At 35.5% G+C, this 22,501-nt stretch overlaps 1 protein-coding gene across 1 annotated transcript in view; it reads left to right on the top strand.

Moving 5' to 3' along the window:
- Positions 1-22,501, top strand: part of LOC123548436 (E3 ubiquitin-protein ligase znrf2-like) — a 48,974-nt gene that overhangs the window by 10,799 nt on the left and 15,674 nt on the right. Inside the window, exons 2-3 of the mRNA XM_045335701.2 lie at positions 13,911-14,006; positions 17,324-17,429. Coding sequence (XP_045191636.1) covers positions 13,911-14,006; positions 17,324-17,429 — 202 coding nt within the window. The remainder of the gene's footprint in view (positions 1-13,910; positions 14,007-17,323; positions 17,430-22,501) is intronic.

Raw genomic sequence — 22,501 nt, 5'->3', positions numbered from 1 at the left:
CTCATTATGTGATGTATAGGTAAATTGTCTTTTGGATAAAAGCTGTGTTAAAGAAAAAAAACCATAAAATTTAAGGGAATGTGAGACTTAAATAACAGCTCACCAAAGGAACCTTGCAATATTTTGCAAGTTTGCAATATTTTTTTGTGTTTATGCGCTCATTTCTGCATTTTGATGTTAAAATTTCCATGGAATGTCAGATTATGAAATATCAGAATTTATGTGCATTCAGCTGCTCTTTTTCACAGAGAAGCGGCTTATAAAAATAAACTTGAGTCCTCACAGAATTATTTATTGATGCAGTTCATGCTTGGTAAAACAGGTATTTATTATATTATTATGTATTATACTGATACAATGTGTGCGTGAAAACATTTTATTGCTGCTATATTGAAGTTTTCTGTAGCCCTTTTTAGCTTGACTATTCAAAGAATAAGGAGAGCTATCCTATTCACCACAGCGTCAGTGTCACACCTTTTTTTCGTACCAGTCCACATTTTGACAAAGCCTTTTGACGTATAGCTTTGGAACTTTCAACACTTGTGAACCATCACCAAGTCTAGTTTTAGGCAAGAGTACATTACTCCATCAAGGATTTTGTATGAATTTTGGCCCATTTTAACTTACAATAGACTTGCTCCTAGACTATGATATATATCTTTTTACATTTTAATGATTGAATGTAGTGAACTTAGCCAGTCTACTGTCTATATCCTATGTCCAATATCATATAATAGTTTTAACATCATTCCTCTGATAAAATCTTTAAAATAGACTGGCTTTTGTCTTTATGAAACCAAATTAGACAAAAAAGGGGACAAATGTGGAAACATACTTATTATCAGTCTAGTGGCTAGTATAAACTTAAGGACTGAATAGCGAACATTGCAGACCATGATCAGCCTGCACAGATTAGCCTGCGCTGGTCGCAAAGGTAAAATCACTTGCTGGTTAAAGGGTGGCTAGGGCATCAAATTCATATATACCGGTAGATGTATAAATTTTGGAGCAAAATCTGTATTCCAAAAATTTAAGAATAATGCTTTCAGTTTATGTGCTTCTATAATTATGGACCAGATTAATCTTCAAGCAAGCTTCAGATGTTATTAAAGTGCATATTTTTTTCATGGGAAATAATAAAAAGTGCTGTAAACTGCATTGGTAAGTTTGATTTGGTATTTGAGCCACGCCATGAGAAAACCAACATATTGCATTTGTGACCAGCATGGATCCAGACCAGCTTGCACATCCACGCAGTCTGTTCAGGATCCATGCTGTTCGCTAACAGTTTCTCTGATTGCAGTAGGCTTTGAAAGCGAACAGTATGGATCCTGACCAGACTGCACGGATGCGCAGGCTTGTCTGGATCCATGCTGGTTGCAAATGCATTATGTTGGTTTTCTCATGGTGCGACTCATTTAATTTATTATTATAGTGATCTCGTGAGAGAGGGAAGACCGAAATATGTTTGTTTTGCAGAGGTTGTTGTTCTGTACAGCTTAATTTACAAAGTTATATGAAGGGGAAAGGTATCTGCTATTGTACAGAGTTGTCTGCTCTTTGGAGTGGTCGTTAGCAGAGGTGAAACTGTATATTTCAATTGAGGAAACTTTTCCAAATAATATGTCTTTATTTTATATAGTATCTGTTCCTCTTATATGATTAAAGCTTCAATGGTTTATTTCCTGCAAGGAAATTGTATGAATTTATGTACATCCTCAAACTATAATAATGGTCAACTGTGGGTGATACACATTTAAGTCATTAATGTTCCCTGAATTGTTTATATCATCTTGATAATCATAATCTTAACCTTTACCCTGCCAATTTTCTAAATTGGACTGCTCCATCATTTAGTTTGGGCAGTACCACTTCTTATTCAAAGGGGTGTTTACTGATAATTTACTGACTGAATAGCAAACAGTGCAGACCATGATCAGCGTGCACATCTGACATAATTATATGTCTGCGCTGGTTGCAAAGGCAGAATCACTAACTGCCAGCAGGCTAAAGGTTAACCATGCATTCAGAAATGTACGAAAAGTAATATTTCTAAGGTTTATATCGTTTTTCTGCATTTGGAATTTCCCATTCAAGTTTGGTCAATATTGTTGTCTGATTAGGTGAAGACAATATCAGTGATATTATATGACAGAGAACAGACAAAGTGCCTGCATCTTCAATGCACAATTTTGCATATTCAGTGTATTTACTGCCATTGTGATGTCCAGTGAGGATAGAATTTACATAATAGGACCTCAGAGACATGAAGCAGACTTAAAGAGTTCTTTTTTAGCTTGATTGTATGAAGAACATAGAGACCTTACATCTGTGCCTGCATCTTTGTTAAAGTTTTTATACACTTTCTCATTTTGTCTGTTAGGAATGGAATTGCGTCAAACTTAAGATAGTTGTTCCTCATCATCACCCTATTCATATGATGCAAGGACTGTAACTCTCACACCAGTATTTCATGAGTTATGCCAACATAGACTTTAAGGTTAAAAGGTTTTGATGACTTTACTTCAACCTTAAAATCATTTATCATCATCTTCCTTGCCCACATCATATTACAAAAGATTCGTAACTGTCACACCAATATTTCATGCATTATGTCCCTGTTTAACTTAAATTTCAGGTTTTTATACACTTCCAATATTTTGACCCCATACTTCCATCAATTCTTCGAATAGTCAAGCGCGCTGTCAACAGACAGCTCTTGTTGTGCCTTTTACTGTTATCTTGGTCATTACTAAATGGATTCAATTCAGACTTAAGAGAGTTGTTTTGCATCAACACACACATCATATGACCCAAGTTAAATTACTCTAGTAAAAACAGTAGTCGAATTATGTCCCTTTTCTGGTTAATGTTTTGATTCATTTTCATTCTATATCTGTTATTGTTTACTGGATTTGACTTAAACTGTTGTCCCATGTCATCATCTACATCAGTGGTTGGTATAAAACCCTCCAGTCAAGTTTCCACATAAAAACCCTACGTTGCTATATATAGAGAGTACTGAAATAGTTGAGCACACTGTCTCCACTAACAGCTCTTGTTTGTATTCTTTTTAATTTACAAGAAAATGAAGTGGGAATAGGTGCTTGTGGAGGGGGAGACCGAATAATGGCATGACATTAAAGAAGATATTTGTATTTGATCAAATTGTATTTAGATCCTGTTTCTGACAAAGCTGTTCATTTGTGAAATTGTCTGTCTCTTGTAGTAAATGATTGATTTGAGTTTGTAACAGTCAGGAGTCACGACTTTGCTAACTATTGGGAAGATCTAGACATCTAGTTCATTTGGATGGGCTCCCCATGATCAAGTTATAAAATATTTTCTGTAAATTTAGAAGCGTTTTGTCTGGTTTAGTAAGAATGTCTCCAGTGCTGAGTCATCATGGAAATTGATGGTGACTCGGTTCATCATTGGACACCCATTTTTAGCTCACCTGAACTTTGTTTAGGGTGAGCAATCACAATAGATGGGTATTCAGGCATCCAGCGCCCATTGTACTGCATTGTGCGTCAACATTTTTACTTAAAAGTCTTCTTCTCTAATTACTGGTCAGAATTACACCAAATTTGGTTTGTGACATGAATTTCTATCAAGTATGTTCAAATGGTTTACCTTGGCCCCTTTTAGGAGCCGCCAGAGCTAAAAATAGAAAAACATTTAAACTACTTCTTCGCATGAATGGTTTGATGGGTTTTCATCAATTTCATCATTTGGTCTGTAGCATTGTTATAAGGTCCTCTCCAAAGTTTGTTCAAATGGGAACACTTGGCCCCATTTAGGGTTGGCATGGGCTAAACATGAAAATACCTTTGAACAACATTCCTTCTCATAAACTGTAATCGAACTTGGTCTGTAGCATCATTATAAGGTCCTCTCCAATATTTATTCAAATGGTGGCACTTGGCTCCTTTGAGGGGCCACTAGATATAAAAAATAGAATACCTCTAAACAACTTCTCTTGAACTGCTTTATGGATCTTCATCAAACTTTATCGGTAGCATCAATTTAAGGTATTCAACTGAAGACACTTGGCCCATTTTAGGGGTCATCAGAGCCGAAGATTATTTAAATAACTTCTTTTAATCAAGTTTGTTCTGATGTTTTGCATTTTTGGGCTGTCCCAGCAAAATAAAGTAGAAAAAAACTTTTAAATAACCTTTGTTTACTTAACTTGGTCAGAAGCAAGGTAAATATAATGATAGGTAAATAACTAGTCGAAATTTTTCCAATTGAAGTGAAATTTAAAAAAAAACAAAAAACAGTGTGATTACTGCAACATCATGACATATCTTGTAATTAGGCCAGTTTCCAAAAAGATAATTGGATTTTTGGCTGTGGTTTGGTCCATCATTAAAAATTGATAACTTGTAGGTGTATGTACGTAATGAAACTATTACAGTGTAACTACAACAGACAGTCATTTCATGGGTTTTTCATTAATTGAAGTGCCATGCAATATAAAACATGATACAATGCCTCTTTATATTGAACATTTATGGAACTCTTTGTAGTCTTTTTAAACTGGTTAAATAAGATAAAGCATTAATCATTAAAGCTTTAAGTTTTGTTTAGGACAACAACCTCACATGTTACGTCAGTAAATGAAAAGTACTTGTGTCAGAACAAAAGGTAAAGAAAAACTGTCTGAAAAGAAAAGGAAGATTTTTAGCTCGACTATTCGAAGAATAGTCTAGCTATTCTACTCACCCTGGCGTCGGCGTCGGCGTCACACCTTGGTTAAGTTTTTGCATGCAAGTACATACAGCCATCAATTAAAGGCATATAGCTTTGAAACTTATTTTTAGCTCACCTGAGCAATGCTCAGGTGAGTTTTTCTGATCGCTCGATGTCCGGCGTCTGTCGTCCGTCGTCTGTCGTCCGTCGTCGTCTGTCAACATTTAGCTTGTGTATGCGATAGAGGCTGTATTTTTCAATTAATCTTCATGAATGTTGGTCAGAATGATAACCTTGATGAAATCTAGGCCGAGTTCGAAAATGGGTCATCTCGGGTCAAAAACTAGGTCACTAGGTCAAATCAAAGAAAAACCTTGTGTATGCGATAGAGGCTGTATTTTTCAATTAATCTTCATGAATATTGGTCAGAATGATAACCTTGATGAAATCTAGGCCGAGTTCGAAAATGGGTCATCTCGGGTCAAAAACTAGGTCACTAGGTCAAATCAAAGAAAAACCTTGTGTATGCGATAGAGGCTGTATTTTTCAATTGATCTTCATGAATTTTGGTCAGAATGATGAGCTTGATGAAATTTAGACCAAGTTCGAAAATGGGTCATCTGGGTTCAAAAACTAGGTCACTAGGTCAAATCAAAGAAAAACCTTGTGTATGCAATAGAGACTGTATTTTTCAACTGATCTTCATGAAATTTAGCCAGAATGATTACCTTGATAAAATCTAGGCCGTGTTCGAAAATGGGTCATCTGGGGTCAAAAACTAGGTCACTAGGTCAAATCGAAGAAAAACATTGTGTATGCAATAGAGGATGTATTTTTCAATTGATCTTCATGAAATTTGGTCAGAGTGATTGCCTTGATTAAATCTAGGTTGAGTTTGAATATGGGTTATCTGAGGTCAAAAACTAGGTCACTAGGTCAAATTAAAGAAAAATCTTGTGTATGCGATAGAGACTGTTTTTTTTTCAATTGATTTTTATGAAATTTGGTCAGGACGATTGTCTTAATGAAATCTAGGTCGAATTTGAATATGGGTCATCTGAGGTCAAAAACTAGGTCACTTGGTCAAATCAAAGAAAAAACTTGTGTATGTGATAGAGGCTGTATTTTTCAATTGATCTTCATGAATTTTGGTCAGAATGATTGCCTTGATAAAATCTAGGTTGAGTTTGAACATTGGTCACCTAGGGTCAAAAACTAGGTCATATCTAAGAAAATGCTTGTTTTATCGCAAGAGACCAATTTTTTGGTCCAATCTTAATGAAAATTGGTCAGAATATTTGTTTCCATGAAATCACTAGGTCAAACATGTTTTACACTGTTATGGTGTGTTTCTTAGGTGAGCGACCTAGGGCCATCTTGGCCCTCTTGTTTCTTTTTCTAGGTCAATTACCAACCTCTCTGGGTCAAGTCCCATAACTCTGACATGTATTTTGAGCAAATTATGCCCCCTTTTGGACTTAGAAAATTTTGGTTAAAGTTTTACATGCAAGTTACTATCTCCAAAACTAATGCAGATATTGATTTGAAACTTCACATGTGTCTTCGGGGTTATAAAACTAGTTGATAGCAGCAAGTCCCATAACTCTGACTTTCATTTTGGCCAAATTATGTCCCCTTTTGGACTTAGAAAATTCTAGTTAAAGTTTTGCGTGCAAGTACATACAGCTATTTCTAAAAGGCATATAGATTTGAAACTTATTTTTTCTTTTTCTAGATCAATTACCAACCTCACTGGGTCAAGGCCCATAACTCTGACATGTATTTTGAGCAAATTATGCCCCCTTTTAGACTTAGAAAATTTTGGTTAAAGTTTTACATGCAAGTTACTATCTCCAAACTAATGCAGATATTGATTTGAAACTTCACATGTGCCTTCGGGGTTATAAAACTAGTTGATAGCAGCAAGACCCATAACTCTGACCTTCATTTTGGCCAAATTATGTCCCCTTTTGGACTTTGCAAATTCTAGTTAAAGTTTTGCGTGCAAGTACATACAGCTATTACTAAAAGGCATATAGATTTGAAACTTATTTTTTCTTTTTCTAGATCAATTACCAACCTCACTGGGTCAAGACCCATAACTCTGACATGTATTTTGAGCAAATTATGCCCCCTTTTAGACTTAGAAAATTCTGGTTAAAGTTTTACATGCAAGTTTCTATCTCCAAAACTAATACAGATATTGAATTGAAACTTCACATGTGCCTTCGGGGTTATAAAACTAGTTGATAGCAGCAAGTCCCATAACTGATATGCATTTTGGTCAAATTATTCCCCCTTTTGAACTTAAAACTCTTTTGATATTTAACCTTTTTGGGTAATATTTTCCTGCTTCTGGGACAATATTTCGAATAGTCGAGCTTGGCTGTCTTACGGACAGCTCTTGTTTATAAGGAGGTCTGCATACTTCATTGAAAATCATGTGAAAGGACAAAGTTAAAAGCAACCTTTCAAAGGTAAAATAGTGAAAACTAATTTGTTTTGCAATATTTGGATTTACTGAAAATTCATGGTGAGCTATTAAAGTTAAATAATATCTCTCTGAAACAATTACACCAAATCCTACCATGGACCTCTTTCAAGTTTGTGCGAATGGTTCCTTTTAACTGCATTTAAGGGCTGCTAGTGCCAACAACCTTCAAACAAGACTAAGCTCCTGAACCTGTTGATGGACCTTCACAAAACTTAGTCTGTTGTGTCATTGGATGGACCTTTCTCAAGTTTGTTCAGTAGGTTATGCTTGACTGCACTTCTAGGTTACCAGAGTTGAAAAAGGGCTTTTCTCATGAAACACAATGAATGTTCACCAAAATGTCAAGGTCAGGTGAGTGATGTCAGGCGATCATGGTCTTCTTGCCTGTTTTCAATTTGCGATCAGAAGAGCGTATTATGCCCTGTTTAGGAGGTGCTCTTACTGCAAATTTTGCACTGCAGCTTTGAAATCTTGTTAAAAAGATGTAAATAGCACTAATTGTTGAAGCATTACATGAAAATCAATAGAATTACACATTAACCATGCTTGTTCAGCCTTTGAAATTCAATCACTTAGTGCATTGTTGGCAAGTTAATTGGAAAATAGATGTATGCAGGTCTGAAATGTGGACTGGTAAAGTGAAGCATTTGTGAGTCGTTTGCAGAAGGCTGTAAAAATATTTACACAGCAGTGCCATTTATATTTTGTATTTAAGGGGCTGATATAGGATTTTTCAGGATGCAAACTGCAACAAATTTGAAAACAATATTTTTTTTTTAATTTTGAATGTCGAAAGCATCTTTTGTGAGAGATATATATTGCATCTGGCATAGACATCCGCATTGGTTAAAATTTTTCATGAAGTCCAAGTACATGTTAGGTATTCAAGTACTTGCTCATAGTGGCAGTGTGCAATGGTGTCACAAGATGCTTAACTGACTACCTGCAGTGTTTCCAGATTTATGCTCCTTTTTAACTTAAAATTTTTAGTACAATACCATGTTTTTAACCATTGCATACTACCTTAAAACTTTACACTCATCTTTCAGGTAATACACAAGGTTACAAGATCAAGAAGTCTCATAAATCTTATATGAATTGTAACAGAATTATTCCCCTTTGACAATGTAGAGTTTTGTATAAAAAATGTTCCCTTTCTAAAGTCAGTACAGATAATGGACTGAAACTTTATACAAGTTATTTTAGGGAGATAAAACATGGTATAATACAATAGTATGGTGAAAGGTGAATGTTACATAAACCTGAATTGTATTTTGGCAAAGTTAATATGCTCCTTTTTAGCTCATCTGATTTTTTTTAAAAAAATGATGAGTTATTGTCATCACTTGAGCGGTTGTCGGCGTCGGCGTCTGCGTCGGCGTTGCCTGGTTAAGTTTTATGTTTAGGTCAGCTTTTCTCCTAAACTATCAAAGCTATTGCTTTGAAACTTGGAATAGTTGTTCACCATCATAAGCTGACCCTTTATAGCAAGAAACATAACTCCATCTTGCTTTTTGCAAGATTTATGGCCCCTTTTGTACTTCGAAAATATTAGATTTCTTGGTTAAGTTTTTATGTTTAGGTCAACTTTTCTCCTAAACTATCAAAGCTATTGCTTTGAAACTTGGAATACTTGTTTACCATCATAAGCTGACCCTGTACATCAAGAAACATAACTCCATCTTGCTTTTTGCAAGAATTATTGCCCCTTTTGGACTTAGAAAATCAGTTTTCTTGGTTAAGTTTTATGTTTAGGTCAGCTTTTATCCTAAACTATCAAAGCTATTGCTTTAAAACTTGCAACACTTGTTCACCATCATAAGCTGACCCTGTACAGCAAGAAACATAACTCCATCCTGCTTTTTGCAAGATTTATGGCCCCTTTTGGACTTAGAAAATATCAGATTTCTTGGTTAAGTTTTATGTTTAGGTCAACTTTTTTCTTAAACTATCAAAGCTATTGCTTTAAAACTTGCACCTCTTGTTCACCATCATAAGCTAACCCTGTACAGCAAGCAACATAACTCCATCCTGCTTTTTGCAATAATTATTGCCCCTTTTGGACTTAGAAAAATTATTTTCTTGGTTGAATATTATGTTTAAGTCAACTTTTCTCATAAACTATCAAAGCTATTGCTTTAAAACTTGCAACAGTTTTTCAGCATCATAAGTGGACACTGTACATCAAGAAACATAACTCTATCCTGCTTTTTGCAAGAATGATGGCCCTTTTTAGACTTAGAAAATCATGGGTAGGACAATATTTCTATTATACAAAAAAAATCAGATGAGCGTCAGCACCCGCAAGGCGGTGCTCTTGTTTGAATTGGTTAGCAGGTTAAAGTCATGGAAAACTTATGTGCATTCTTTGCTGAAACTTCTCAAAGATGTTAGGTGAAATTGAACAAGATCACAGCATCATGTCCAATGACTCTTACATGAATTTGTACAAAATACTTATATTTAGATTGAAAATTCATTTTACTGACAAGTCTTTGAATAGAGTGGTGAAACCTATGCTCGCGGTATTTTGTACATATATAATCTTTTTAAGAAACAAGAAAGAATTATTATTTCGATTTGCCTATGCAAAAACATAAAGTTATCCTCCTTTTATCGAAACATATTGTTGATGTGCGTCATCACATGACTTAGTCGTCTCGTGAGCTATCGACACGGCATACGTGAAAAGGTGAAAATTCGCCCTGAAGGGAACCTATGCTGGCGGTATGTAATATCGATTAAACTAAGGACGAAAAAAAATCAGCAGGCTAAAAATGAACAAACAAGCATATGCGAATATAGTATTTACAACATTACTCATTTATTATGTGAAAAACAAAATAAATGGGGATAAAATTTAGTATGTGCCTCTATGTGTATATTTCCCTTTTCGAAATGGAGTCACTATTAGAACAAAGCTTAAAAACGTATAATAATGTTGTTTAAAAACAGAATGTTCAAGTATTAAAGATTCAAACAACGACAGTGATTAACTTGCTAATGTTTTCTACACTTCTTTTGTGTGTAGGAAATTTACTCCTCCCTACAGCTCAAAAAGAACCATTTGGACTTTGTCAAACTACTAAGATCAACATCGATCTTTTCATGGTTCGAAAGGCACTCGTAGTGTAGCCAGGCGTCACATTCATCACATCTTGCTCTTAAATGTATCTTATATCTGAATGTAATGCATGATTTCTAAAAAACTAACTTTAGTTTAGTGATTTTGACATATTTGCGCGAGATTTGTGCGACGGATACAGATTGCGTAAAATGTATCGGCTGCTGTATACGTCACGTGAGCGGCACGCGCGGCTATCGCTACGTTTGTTGTAAAGGCATTTCACCACTGGTCGGTGTTGAACATAGCATGATGAAATATTTTTATCAGTGCTTCTGCAGAGAGCATATTTATCGAAATACCGCGAGCATAGGAATACCGCGAGCATAGGTTCCACCACTCTAAACAAGCATGCTGTCATCAGACAGTTCTATGAGATAGCTCTTTTTCTTTCTTATGCTTTGGGGTTTGTAAATAATGCAGATAATTAGCAATAAAAAGACAGATTTACATAGTGGACTAAGGCATAATTATGGGGACCGTGATTAACAGAGTTAGGCGTGTTTGTTTATCAGCATATCTTTCCTGTATGGAAAAGTTAGTCTGAAACTGTTGAACAGATTTTCAGATATTCACCATTTTATCAAGGTAAAAAGATATCATACATGTGCAGTCAAGGTCATTAGGACTAAGGTCAAAGTCACATTTAAAGGTCAAAGGTTAAATTGCTTTATTTCATTACTGCTCCATATCATAACTTTGTTTTCATAAACCTAGAACCATTTTTAGCTCACCAGAGCACAAAGTGCTCAAGGTGAGCTATTGTGACCGGTCATTGTCCGGCGGCTTCTGTCGTGTGTCCGTCAACATTTGCCTTGTAAACACACTAGAGGCCAACCTTTATGAAACTCAAAAACTAGGTCATCCGGTCAAATCAAAGGAAAAGCTTGTTAACACTAGAGGCCACAGTTTTGACCCAATCTTTATGAAACTTGATCAGAATGTTTGTGTTATTGATCTCTATATCAAGTGGAGCTGGGTCATATAGGTTCAAAAACTAGATCAGTAGGTCAGATCAAAGGAAATTTAAATCTTGTTAACACTCAAGTGTCCATGGTTTAAGTTTGAAACTCATGAGAATATGTCAGAATGTTCGTCTTGATGACCTTTAGGTCAAGTTAGAATCTGGGTCATGTTGGGTCAAAAACTAGATCACCCAGTCAGATTAAAGGAAAAACTTGTTAACACTCTAGAGGCCACAGTTGTGATCCAATCTTTATGAAACTGTCATGTGGGCTCAAAAACTAGGTCAGTAGGCCAGATCAAATCTGGTGAGCAATATAGGGCCATCATGGCCCTCTTGTTTTACCTCCTGAAGTCAGGACCAAGGTCACCATGTCCAAGGTTAAGGAAACAGTAGTAGGCCAAGGGTCAGAGCGTTTGTGTCAAGTCTTTTAAATGCTCAAAAGACCCGTCTTGACTGATCAAGATAACATGCAGACATCTACCTTGTATCAAAGCATTGTCACTTTAAGTGATAGCTCAAGCTATACTTCAAGTATTTTATTTCCTGTCTAAATAAGTTATTTGCTGCATAATTTACTAAAAGAAAACCGATACAATGATGAATGTACATGTCATGCTGAATTTTCTATGTCCTAGTTTTACTGTGGCCTGTATGAATGATATTCCTGTGTGACTGAAATAAGACTTGTCACAGACAACTTGGTAACTCATTTGTCAATATTTGCATTTTATTGTGATGTATAACAACTCCCAGGCACAGCATTATGAAAGGCAGTGTGTATTTTCTGATTGCAGAAAATTATGACTCTGTACCCAGTCTTGCACTAATTTGTATGTTTTTATGCCCCTGGTGTAGAAGATCTGAGAGGCAAAATTAATAGTGTTCTAACCTTTTGTCTGTTTTCCACACTTTTTAGTAATTAGTGTACCCACTACCCAGCTTCTCCTATGAAACTTGGTATATGTCATCAATATGATTATTATTCTTGGAGTTATGGCCCATTTTTGGACTTTGAAACATGTGTACTCAGCTACTAAAATTTCCTTCCAATTAAAATGAAACCTGATATACATCGTCAACAGGATGTACATTTTAACGTGATATACTTTAAATTTTGTTCTTTCACTCAGAGTAAAATTGAAAACATTAAATTATTAATTAGATTTTAAAATGACATTACAAAAATTTTAATGATGTCACATGCCAAGTGTTTTGAAATTCTTACAACACAGGTGCTTACTTAACCCTTAGCCTGCTTTGCCTTTGCGACCAGTGCAGACCATGATCAGCCTGCACAGATCAGACCATGATCAGCCTGCACAGATCAGACCATGATCAGCCTGCACATCTTTGCAGGCTGATCATGGTCTGCACTGTTTGCTATTCAGTCTGTAAAATTTCAGTGAACACCCCTTTAAATAATAAGTGATGCTGTCCAAATTGTATGATGGACCAGCAATTTTAGAAATTTAGCAGGGTAAGGTTTAAATAATAAATTGTAAATAGATTGCTGTATATAGGTATATTTCAGACTATGGGAAGTAAGCTGTTTTTTCGTGACATACAGCAGTTTTGGCATTAATTTTCTCAAGGGAAATTGCCTGTCATGGTCAGTTAGATCATATTACGCCAAATGCCAAAAGGACAAGTAAATAATTGATGTACACAATAAGGAAGTACCATTCACTTCTTGACCAGTTTCCAGTGCCCACATAATTTCAGCTCTTGCTGAATGAATTTTTATCATAGAAACTTTCCTTGTTAATGAATTCTGCAGTCATTCATCTACAAACTTTCTCATAAATCCTGCAGTAAAAGGTTTATGAGCTTTTAATGAGCACTTTTTAACCTAAATTGGTTTTGTAGAAGTTGGTGTTGATCTAAAAATAAATTGCTACCATATTCACTTTAAATATGTTTGGTGCATCATTCAACACAGACTACTGCTAGACTAAAGGGCAGTTAGTTCTCTTGATTATAAGTTATGCCCCTTTTGAAATATTTTGTTACAATGAAGACAAGGTACTTAAAATTTGTCAGCACAATTTATACCAATGTTCCGGAAAATGTTTTACTGAATACTGAAGATATATTGCCAAAACAGTAACATTTATACTTATTTTTGTAAAACTGATTTTTATCTTGATAATTATATTAGATATGTTAGATATATCAAATTTTAAAATGATGCCAGCTTGAAAAGAAAAAGTTTTTTTATGGAAACCAGCCATGAAGTGGAAATATTTCATTATTATACTTGTCTCGGACTTCTCCACATCGTTCGCCTTTCCAGTGTAAATAAAGACTTACTTGGTCATATTTTACAGATATAAAACTTGCTTTATGATTCACATTTGTTTGATAAAAAAAACCCTCTTTGATCTATGTACTTAAAAGAGGTGTGATGTTTGGGGCACTTGACATCCAGCCAGGAGGTTGTGGGTTAAAATCTGAATGACAGCGTAATTTGACAGCTGTCCCTACAACGACTTTTAGGGGTATTGGTTAAACTTTTGGATAGTCCTGAATAAATCAACATGCAACAGAATTTTGATTTTGTTTTCTTAAAAATGGATGAAAAATTGTATTATTTCAACTAAAATGTTATATTTTTTCTTTTTTTTCAGGTATAAAATGTCCAGTTTGCTCCAAATTTATCCCTCCTGATGACATAGAGTGCCATCTGGTGGTGTGTCTTACAAAACCAAGAATTACATATAATGGTAAGTATGTTGTAAGGCTTCATTGTGTCTGCAAAGGCAACATGGTCTGTCTAGGAAACAGGGTACTTTTATCATTGTCTTGAATGTAACACAGTGTGCTTGTCTTAGTGTTTTGAAAGTAATGATTGTTTGCAAGACAATGACTCTGCATTTACCAGTTTCTTGGAAAGCAATACCTGATTTGCTTCTACAAGTGTCCTACAAGGCAACATGATATTTATCAAATAATATCTGGAAAAGGAATATGATTTGTTTCTCCTACTGTGTTCTCCAAGACAACCCATTGTCTTGCAATGCAATGAGATGCTAATCTACCAAGGTTGCAAAGCAGTGTAAGATAGGACCACCTTTGAATTTAATAATAATGTTAATGGCTGTATCAATTATTTGCACCCAACTTTAATATTGATAAAGAGTTATATTAACAGGTATTTGTAGAGGATATTTGTTTGTTTCCATGTAGGAATACAAGAGTTTCAGTAAAGCATGAAATACATTGACTTTAAATTGTCCTGAATCCTGCAAATGGTGAACAGTATGCTGTATGCTATTTCATGCTTGGTCACAAACCGAAAGAAAATTGAGATGTTCATTTGGACATGAATTTGCATCCATCATAGGTGGATTCATTAATTTGCACACAGGCAGGCAAAGCAAAGAAATGTAAGTTAGCGATCTTATGGATTGTTCCTGAAGTGTAAATATTACTTGTTTGAAACATTTTTTAGCCCGACTATTCAAAGAATAGGTTGAGCTATTGGACTCACCCATGCTAGGAGTCCATTGTCCGCATCGGTGTCCCGATTTGTTTTAAGTTTTTGTATGTAAGCTGGTATCTCAGTAATTAATTGTGGGAATGGATTGAAACTTCACACACTTATCCACTGTGATAAACTGACACATTGCACAGGTCCCATAACTCTATTTTGCTTTTTTAGCTTGACTATTCAAAGAATAAGTAGAGCTATCCTTCTCCCCAAGGCGCCGGCGTCATACCTTGGTTAAGTCTTTCGTACCAGTCCACATTTAGAGAAAATCCTTAGAGATAAAGCTTTGAAACTTTCAACACTTGTGTACCATCATCATTTCAAGATTTAGGCAAGAGTACATGTACATAATTATCAAGGATTTTGTCTGAATTATGGCCCCTTTTAACTTGCAAATCTGGTTAAGTTTTTTGTACCAGTTCATATTTTGTGAAAACTGTTTGACATATGGCTTTGAAACTTTTATCACATGTTTATTATAACAGTCTCTATCTGTAGGCAAGAGTACATAACTCAATTATGGCCCTTTTTGGACTTGGAAATTGGTTCAGTTTCCGTACAAGTCTATGTTCTGTCCAAACTATTTGACGTGTCTTGTTTATCATCATGATCTCCATCTGTAGGCAAGAGTACATAACTCTCTCGACTATTTTGGCTGAATTATGGCCCTTTTTAGACTTGGAAATCAGTTTAGTTTTCATACAAGTCTAAATTATTTCAAAACTATTTGAAATTGGACTTTGAAACTTTGAACACTTGCTTATCACCAGGATCTCCATCTATAGGCAAGAGTACATAACTCTGTCGACTATTTTGGCTGAATTATGTCCCCCTTTGGACTTTGAAGTTGGTTCAATTTTTTGTACAAGTCCATGTTTTGTCAAAACTGTTTGACATGTGGCTTTGAAACTTTGAACACTTGTTTATCGTCATGATCTCCATCTGTAGGCAAGAGTACATATCTCTGTCAACTATTTTGGCTGAATTATGGCCATTTTTGGACCTGGAAATCAATTAAATTGCCTATCACTTGCATTCTCACAGTTGGAAAGTGTTGAAAAAAGTTTTGTTTTTTTTGTAATTATTTCAATTTTGCATGAACTGTTAGTCAGTAAACACAGTGCAAACAAACAACAGCTCAGACAACAAAATATGTGTTTTGTCGTGCATGTATGATAATTGATCCAGTGTGTGAATGAAAACACCTGAAGACATCAGTTGGAATGTAACAAACAATAGGTGACATTATTACACATCAGTTTCCCTTTTAATATTTCTTTTTGATTTAAAAACCAGTAATAATTATTGTGAGTTATGTCAAAATTGTCATATTAATTGGTCACCCAAAAGGCTCTATTCAGTAATACCTCTATAAACAAACATGGGTTTTCTTTTTATTGCTCACATACACGTTTTATATATATACTTATGCTCCTAGAAATCATGACTTCATGGATGTACGAGTCCCTCAAATGCATGAATTTCAGAGCTACACAAATAAAATACATGTTCTTTACTTGGATTCAAAATGAGATTCCTGGCAAAGAGCACCCACCTGTAAACAAGGTGGGCTCAAGCAAAATAACATACTGTAAAAACAACTATTAATTCTTTTATTGTACCCCCGACAACAAAGTTGTAAGGAGGGGTATACTGGTTTCAGGTTGTCTGTCCGTCCGTCTGTCTGTCCGTAGACACAATCTTGTGCACACCATCTCTCCTCATCCCCTTGACACAATTTAATGAAACTTCACACAAGTGATCAGTAACAACAGTAGTTGTGCATGGGGCATGTTAGGTTCTTTCAGAAAAAAAAATTGCAGAGTTATGGGACTTTGTTTTTTGTTTCTATACTATATACATAGACACAATTTTGTGCGCACCATCTCTCCTCATCCCCTTGACACAATTTAATGAAACTTCACACAAGTGATCAGTAACAACACTAGTTGTGCATGGGGCATGTTAGGTTCTTTCAACGACAAAAATTGCAGAGTTATGGGACTTTGTTTCTTGTTAACATACTATGTACATACAGTCTGCATATGCAATCTTGTGCGCGCCTAATCTTCCGAACCCTTGCACACAATTTAATGAAACTTCACACAAGTGATCAGTACCAACCCTAGTTGTGCATGGTGCATGTTACGTTCTTTTAGATAAATATTCTGCATAGTTATGGGACTTTGTTTTTTGTTACTATACTGTATACAAACTGTCTATATACATACAGTCAACATCATTATGCAATCTTGTGTGCGTCAAATTGCAATGTACTGTGTCAGTGCATGCAGGGGGTACATTCATCATCTTTAGTGAAAGCTCTAGTTATATATGGACTATGCCACCTTTTTGCCTACTTTCCAATAATATTGATCTTCAGTGAATATACCTGTTACCATTTCCACCAAAAAGGTCATCAAGTATATCCAGGGCACAGACTTAGCTTCAAGCTGACTTTGTAATCAGCTAAAATTTTATGGTAGTATAACTTATTAATGCTAAATCAGAATGCCTATAGTCCCTTAACAATTTGTTTGTTATTTTCAGAGGATGTATTAACAGAAAACAAAGGGGAATGTGTAATATGCTTTGAAGAATTAGATCAGGGAGATACTATAGCAAGATTACCATGTCTCTGTATTTACCATAAAGGGTATGTATACTTGGAAATACGAGTGAACAGAAATGTTGTGGCAGAGCGGTTAAGGTTACTGACTGAATCACTTGAATTTTGGTACATAACTCGAAATATAGAATTTTTCCCTAATGAGGAAGCATTCCAGTTACCGTATTTAAAGTATGTGGTTCTACTCTGAGTGCCAGTCTTTTACCAGAAATAGTGTCAGCAGGTGCTTCCTACATCAGTAAATGCTGGAATGTTGCTGCAACAAAACAAAAAAAGTTTGACGTTACGTTTAATACCATTTTTATGCTCCCCTTCGAAGAAGGAGGGGTATATTGTTTTGCAGATGTCGGTATGTCTGTCTGTCGGTCTCGGTCGGTATGTAGACCAATCCGTTTCCGGATGATAACTCAAGAACGCTTGGGCCTAGGATCATGAAAATTGATAGGGAGATTGGTCGTAACCAGCAGATGACCTCTATTGATTTTGAGATCAGTAGGTCAAAGGTCAAGGCCACAGTGACCCAGAACAGTTATATGATTTCCGGATGATAACTTGAGAATGCTTGGGCCTAGGATAATGAAACTTGATAGGGAGGTTGATCATTATCAGCAGATGACCCCTATTGATGTTGAGTCAGTAGGTCTAAGCAGGGCTTTGGAAATTTGCCGGTTTGTCGGTTTTGGACCGATTTTTGACTTTTCAGACCGATTCGTGAAGTGAAAAAAACGAAAAAAAACGGTCCCGTAAAAATGGAGAAAAGTATAAATTTCGGTCTGAAATTTCAATACATGATCACCTGCCAAGCAGGAAATTGTTGTTCGCACCCTCAGATAATCAATTTGTTGGGGCTCCAGTTGAAACAAGTGCAGAAAATCGTCTTTGCAACCCGACTGTACAAAAATAAAGAAAGAAAAAAAATGGACTGACAAACACGAATGATAAAGAAAACCGGAGTGGCGCTGTTTATCAAATCGGTCTTTTAAAAAACGTTTCAAAACGAAATTTTGTTTACATAAGAAGAGAACATATAACTTAATAAAATGTAGTTGCTTATTGAAGTACAACGCCAGTGAAATGAAATATCTGTGGCCAATCCGCGTGACAAAATGGTACTACACTTGCGGGAAATTCGATCTCAGCGTTCACATAACGTACACATTCGGTCCGCGGCAGAGTATTCTTAAAATACTGAGGATGTATAGCAGAGAATATGTGTCATGTAATTCAATTTGACGCATTGTATTTTCTAAAATTCCGTCAAAGAATGAGGAAACATCACAAATTATCTGCCATGTATACGATACCGAAGTCACCTGCGTTGGCTTTTTGACTAGTTAGATACACAGTGTATGCCTCGGTAATTTTATCCTTGCAAGTATTTTCTCGGAAAAAAATTGAAATTTAAACAAAGTAACGATCACACATAACACTGAATAACTGTCTTCATTGTATAGTAACTCGCGTTGACCGGTAACTCAGTTTTAATGCATGACATGCTTATTATCACGTTTTACAAATATGGTATATTGGTAATGCGGTGGGTGGGGTAGCGCCGATGTCAGGATTTTCGTTTCGGATCGATTGAGTTCTCAAAATTTCTGGAGCCCTGGGTCTAAGGTCAAGGTCACAGTGACCCAGAACAGTTAAACGGTTTCTGGATGATCTCAAGAACGCTTGGGCCTAGGATCATGAAATTTAATAGGGAGGTAGATCATGACCAGCAGATGACCTCTATTTATTTTAAGGTCAGTAGGTCAAAGGTAAAGGTCACATTTACCCAGAACAGTAGAACTTTCGTATACAATGACCAAATAATTTCTGTTCCTTGCGCAATTACTGAATGCATAAAGGGGGGAGCATTTCATGTTCTACGAGCTCTTGTTTTGAATAGTATTTCAGTTACTGTTGTTTAATGGCAGTCAGTTAAAACTTCCTTTGCTTTGATTCTATACTAGCACTTATTGGTACACTTTTCTAAAATTAACTTATACAAGCAAATTAACCCTAAAATATCCTGCTAAATTTCTATAATGAACTTGTCCATCTTTCAATTTGGACAGTACCATTAACTGTTAAAAGGGGTGCTTGCCAAAAAAGATACTGACTGAATAGCGAACTGTGCAGATCTTGATCAGACTGCATGGATGTGAAGGCTGCTCATCATCTACACTGGTCGCAAAGGCATAATCAGTTGTGTCCAGCATGGCAAGGGTTAAATGGAAGGACTGTGCTGTTTCTGCTGTACATACAGGTAAAGTTACAAAATTACGTTCTCACTAAAATCCTAGCTCACTGTGCCATCTCGTAACTACTAGTGGGGAAGTGAAAAGTTGGAGTGGAAAGTGGAAGTAAATGTTTTCTGTGATGAGTCGACTAAAAGTCATACAGTCCATTACAGCAAAAAGATCAGTTGACGAAGAAGAGAAATCAATGTAAAACAGAAGAGTTTTCTTTTATTGATTTTAAATTTGCAAGAATTATCAATTTTCAGTGTAGTTAATCTGAAACAGCAGGAACCTTTAGGAAGCAGTAGATATTCTAGCCTAGTGTTAAAGAGCGATACAGTTATCTTGTCTAGACTAATTAGTGAAGTTACAAACAAAATGTATGACACTTACTACTTTTCACCTTCCCTTCTTTCAAAATGTTAAATCATAAGCCACAATGAGAAAAACATATTGGTACATGTATAGGGATGTTTATGGTATGTTGTCCTCTATCTGGAACATAAATGAATCATGAGACAGCCAGTAATGTTTTTATGCACTTAACTGAGAAAATCCATAGAGCATTAGTTACATACTGATGTGTAATTTTGTCGGCATTAAGTTTTCATGGTTTTTGTCAAAATAAGGCACTTTTGGCTTCTTCGTGGAGATGTGAATTATTTTAAATATAAAATAAATGAATTTTTAATTTCTTCTTGGGTATGTTATTTTGTGGTCGAGCGCAACCTTATTCGGCAATAATTTCACAGCATGACTTGTCTTACGCTTGAATTAGGTCAGCAGCAGCATTAAATTTATTTATGGTAAAGTTTTCGCCTCTGTTAAAACCAGTGGTAGAAATAAGAATAATAAAAAGCCATAAACTGATTGATTCAGATGTAAAAATGAAATTCAATAAGGCCTTAAGGAGAGTTACAATCTGAGATATTCTCTGTTAAATTATTAACGGTATTGATTGGATCTTATTTAAATACAGAACTGTCTGCTAGATGTGTTATAAAGGTATTAGCACCATAATCGTTGCTGTCATTTTCACATGTGAAATATGCACCAGCAAATAAAGGTTCCGTGAAATTAGTAATGTTCGTGGAGGACTTAGTTTTTCTTTCATGTGGGAACAGCTAACTGTGATATCTTGTTCTTTAAATTCAGTTAGTTACAACAGTTTTTTGTACAGCTCTTAATACATATGAGCCGCACCATGAGAAAGTCAACATAGTCCATTTGCGACAAGCATGGATCCAAACCAGCCTGCGCATCCGCACAGTCTGGTCAGGACCCATGCTGTTTGCTTTCAAAGTCTATTGCAATTAGAGAAACCGTTAGTGAACAGCATGGATCCTGACCAGACTGCGCGGATGCGCAGGCTGGTCTGGATCCATGCTGGTTGCAAATGCACTGTGTTGGTTTTATGGTGCGGCTCATTATTTATTATGTAATTATTGTAAATAAAGCTGTAGAAAAAAATGTAAAGCTAAACTATTGTTTTTTAAATCTTGTTTTAATTTCTTTATATTACACGTAAGAGCTATTAAATAAATGTTGGCAATTGAAAAGGCTATTAGACAAATCTCGCCAATTCCCGTAGCAAAAAAACGAGATCTCGTTATCAGAAGTGGGGGCGCTTTCTTTCTCAGCGCCTGATTTTGTATGCTGAAAGCAATTATTACATCGGTAATAATAATATACGTATGACCGCACCTTCATGATGGCAAATATCAAACCGCCGATTTCGTGTCTTAAGGACCATTTTCTTTAAATTAATTTTGTTAGAAGTAACCATGTATTTTAAATGGTAGTTTAGGTACAAATTGAAATGCATGTCGCGATGTTTGTTTTTAGTAAGATTAATAGTGAATAAACGCTTGAACACAGCTCGTGAGATACAGCCTTAGTTCTTCTGTGAATCTTTTAATTCTTGATTTACACTTATGAAACTTCACACACATTATTTAAAAAAGTCTGTTGTTAATAAAATTTCAGAAGTATGAATAAAATCAATTTATTCTGTTTTTTCTGTTCAGCTCTAAAATCATCTTAAATATGACAGAAATTAAAGTACAAGAGATTTTTCCTGAATCCTGGTATATAGATAGAAGACAATATGTTGAACATGTACATGATTTTATTTCATTTTTTTGTTTGTCCACCCATTCCTCCATCTATCTGTCCATCCATCAGTCGCAATTTGGTGAATTCTGCCATTACTTTTCAAGTTCAGTAGATTTTTTCAATCATGAAACGTGGGACATAGTACATAGCAGGCAATATGTACAACTTTTGCATCATTTTTTTGTCCTTTTTGCCCATCCACAGGTCACAAAAAGATTGATCCTCCATTTAGTAACTTTAGAAATACGAAAAGATTTTGTAATGAAACCTGACTTGAGATGTCAGTTCAGTTTAATATTTAAAAATGTAGATTGTATTGCAACAGTTATGACAAAGAAAGTATTATACCTCTTTGTAGGTGACTTTATTTTGTGCATTAATCTTGTTATCTTTAAAGTTTGAAATTCACTATTCCATGTTCCCTCTAAACAACAGTCTTTTTTGAAGCCACAAAATTTTATGCCAGCAAAACAAAATGATCTCAAAGTATTAGTTAATGCTATTGCAAGAGCAAGTAGCAGGGAAAAAATGCTGTAATTAAGATGTCTAGCATACAGTCTGGATGTGTGATGTGTGACTGTGGTCAAACATTTTGTCCATTTGACACCATTGTTTTCCGCTTATATGGAAAGAGAAGTACACTAGGTTATTATTAACTAATACTGTTGTCAGAGTAAAACAATGCTCCTGTCCAGATAGATTGACTTTGGTCAGTAAAGTTCCCTCTCAGAGTTATGTATGCTGTCACTAGGTAGATTG

Source organism: Mercenaria mercenaria, chromosome 6 (assembly GCF_021730395.1).
Source record: "Mercenaria mercenaria strain notata chromosome 6, MADL_Memer_1, whole genome shotgun sequence".
NCBI classification, from domain to species: Eukaryota; Metazoa; Mollusca; class Bivalvia; order Venerida; family Veneridae; genus Mercenaria; species Mercenaria mercenaria.
Note: the sequence above shows the minus strand (reverse complement) of the source record. Positions and strands in the feature narration are given on the sequence as shown.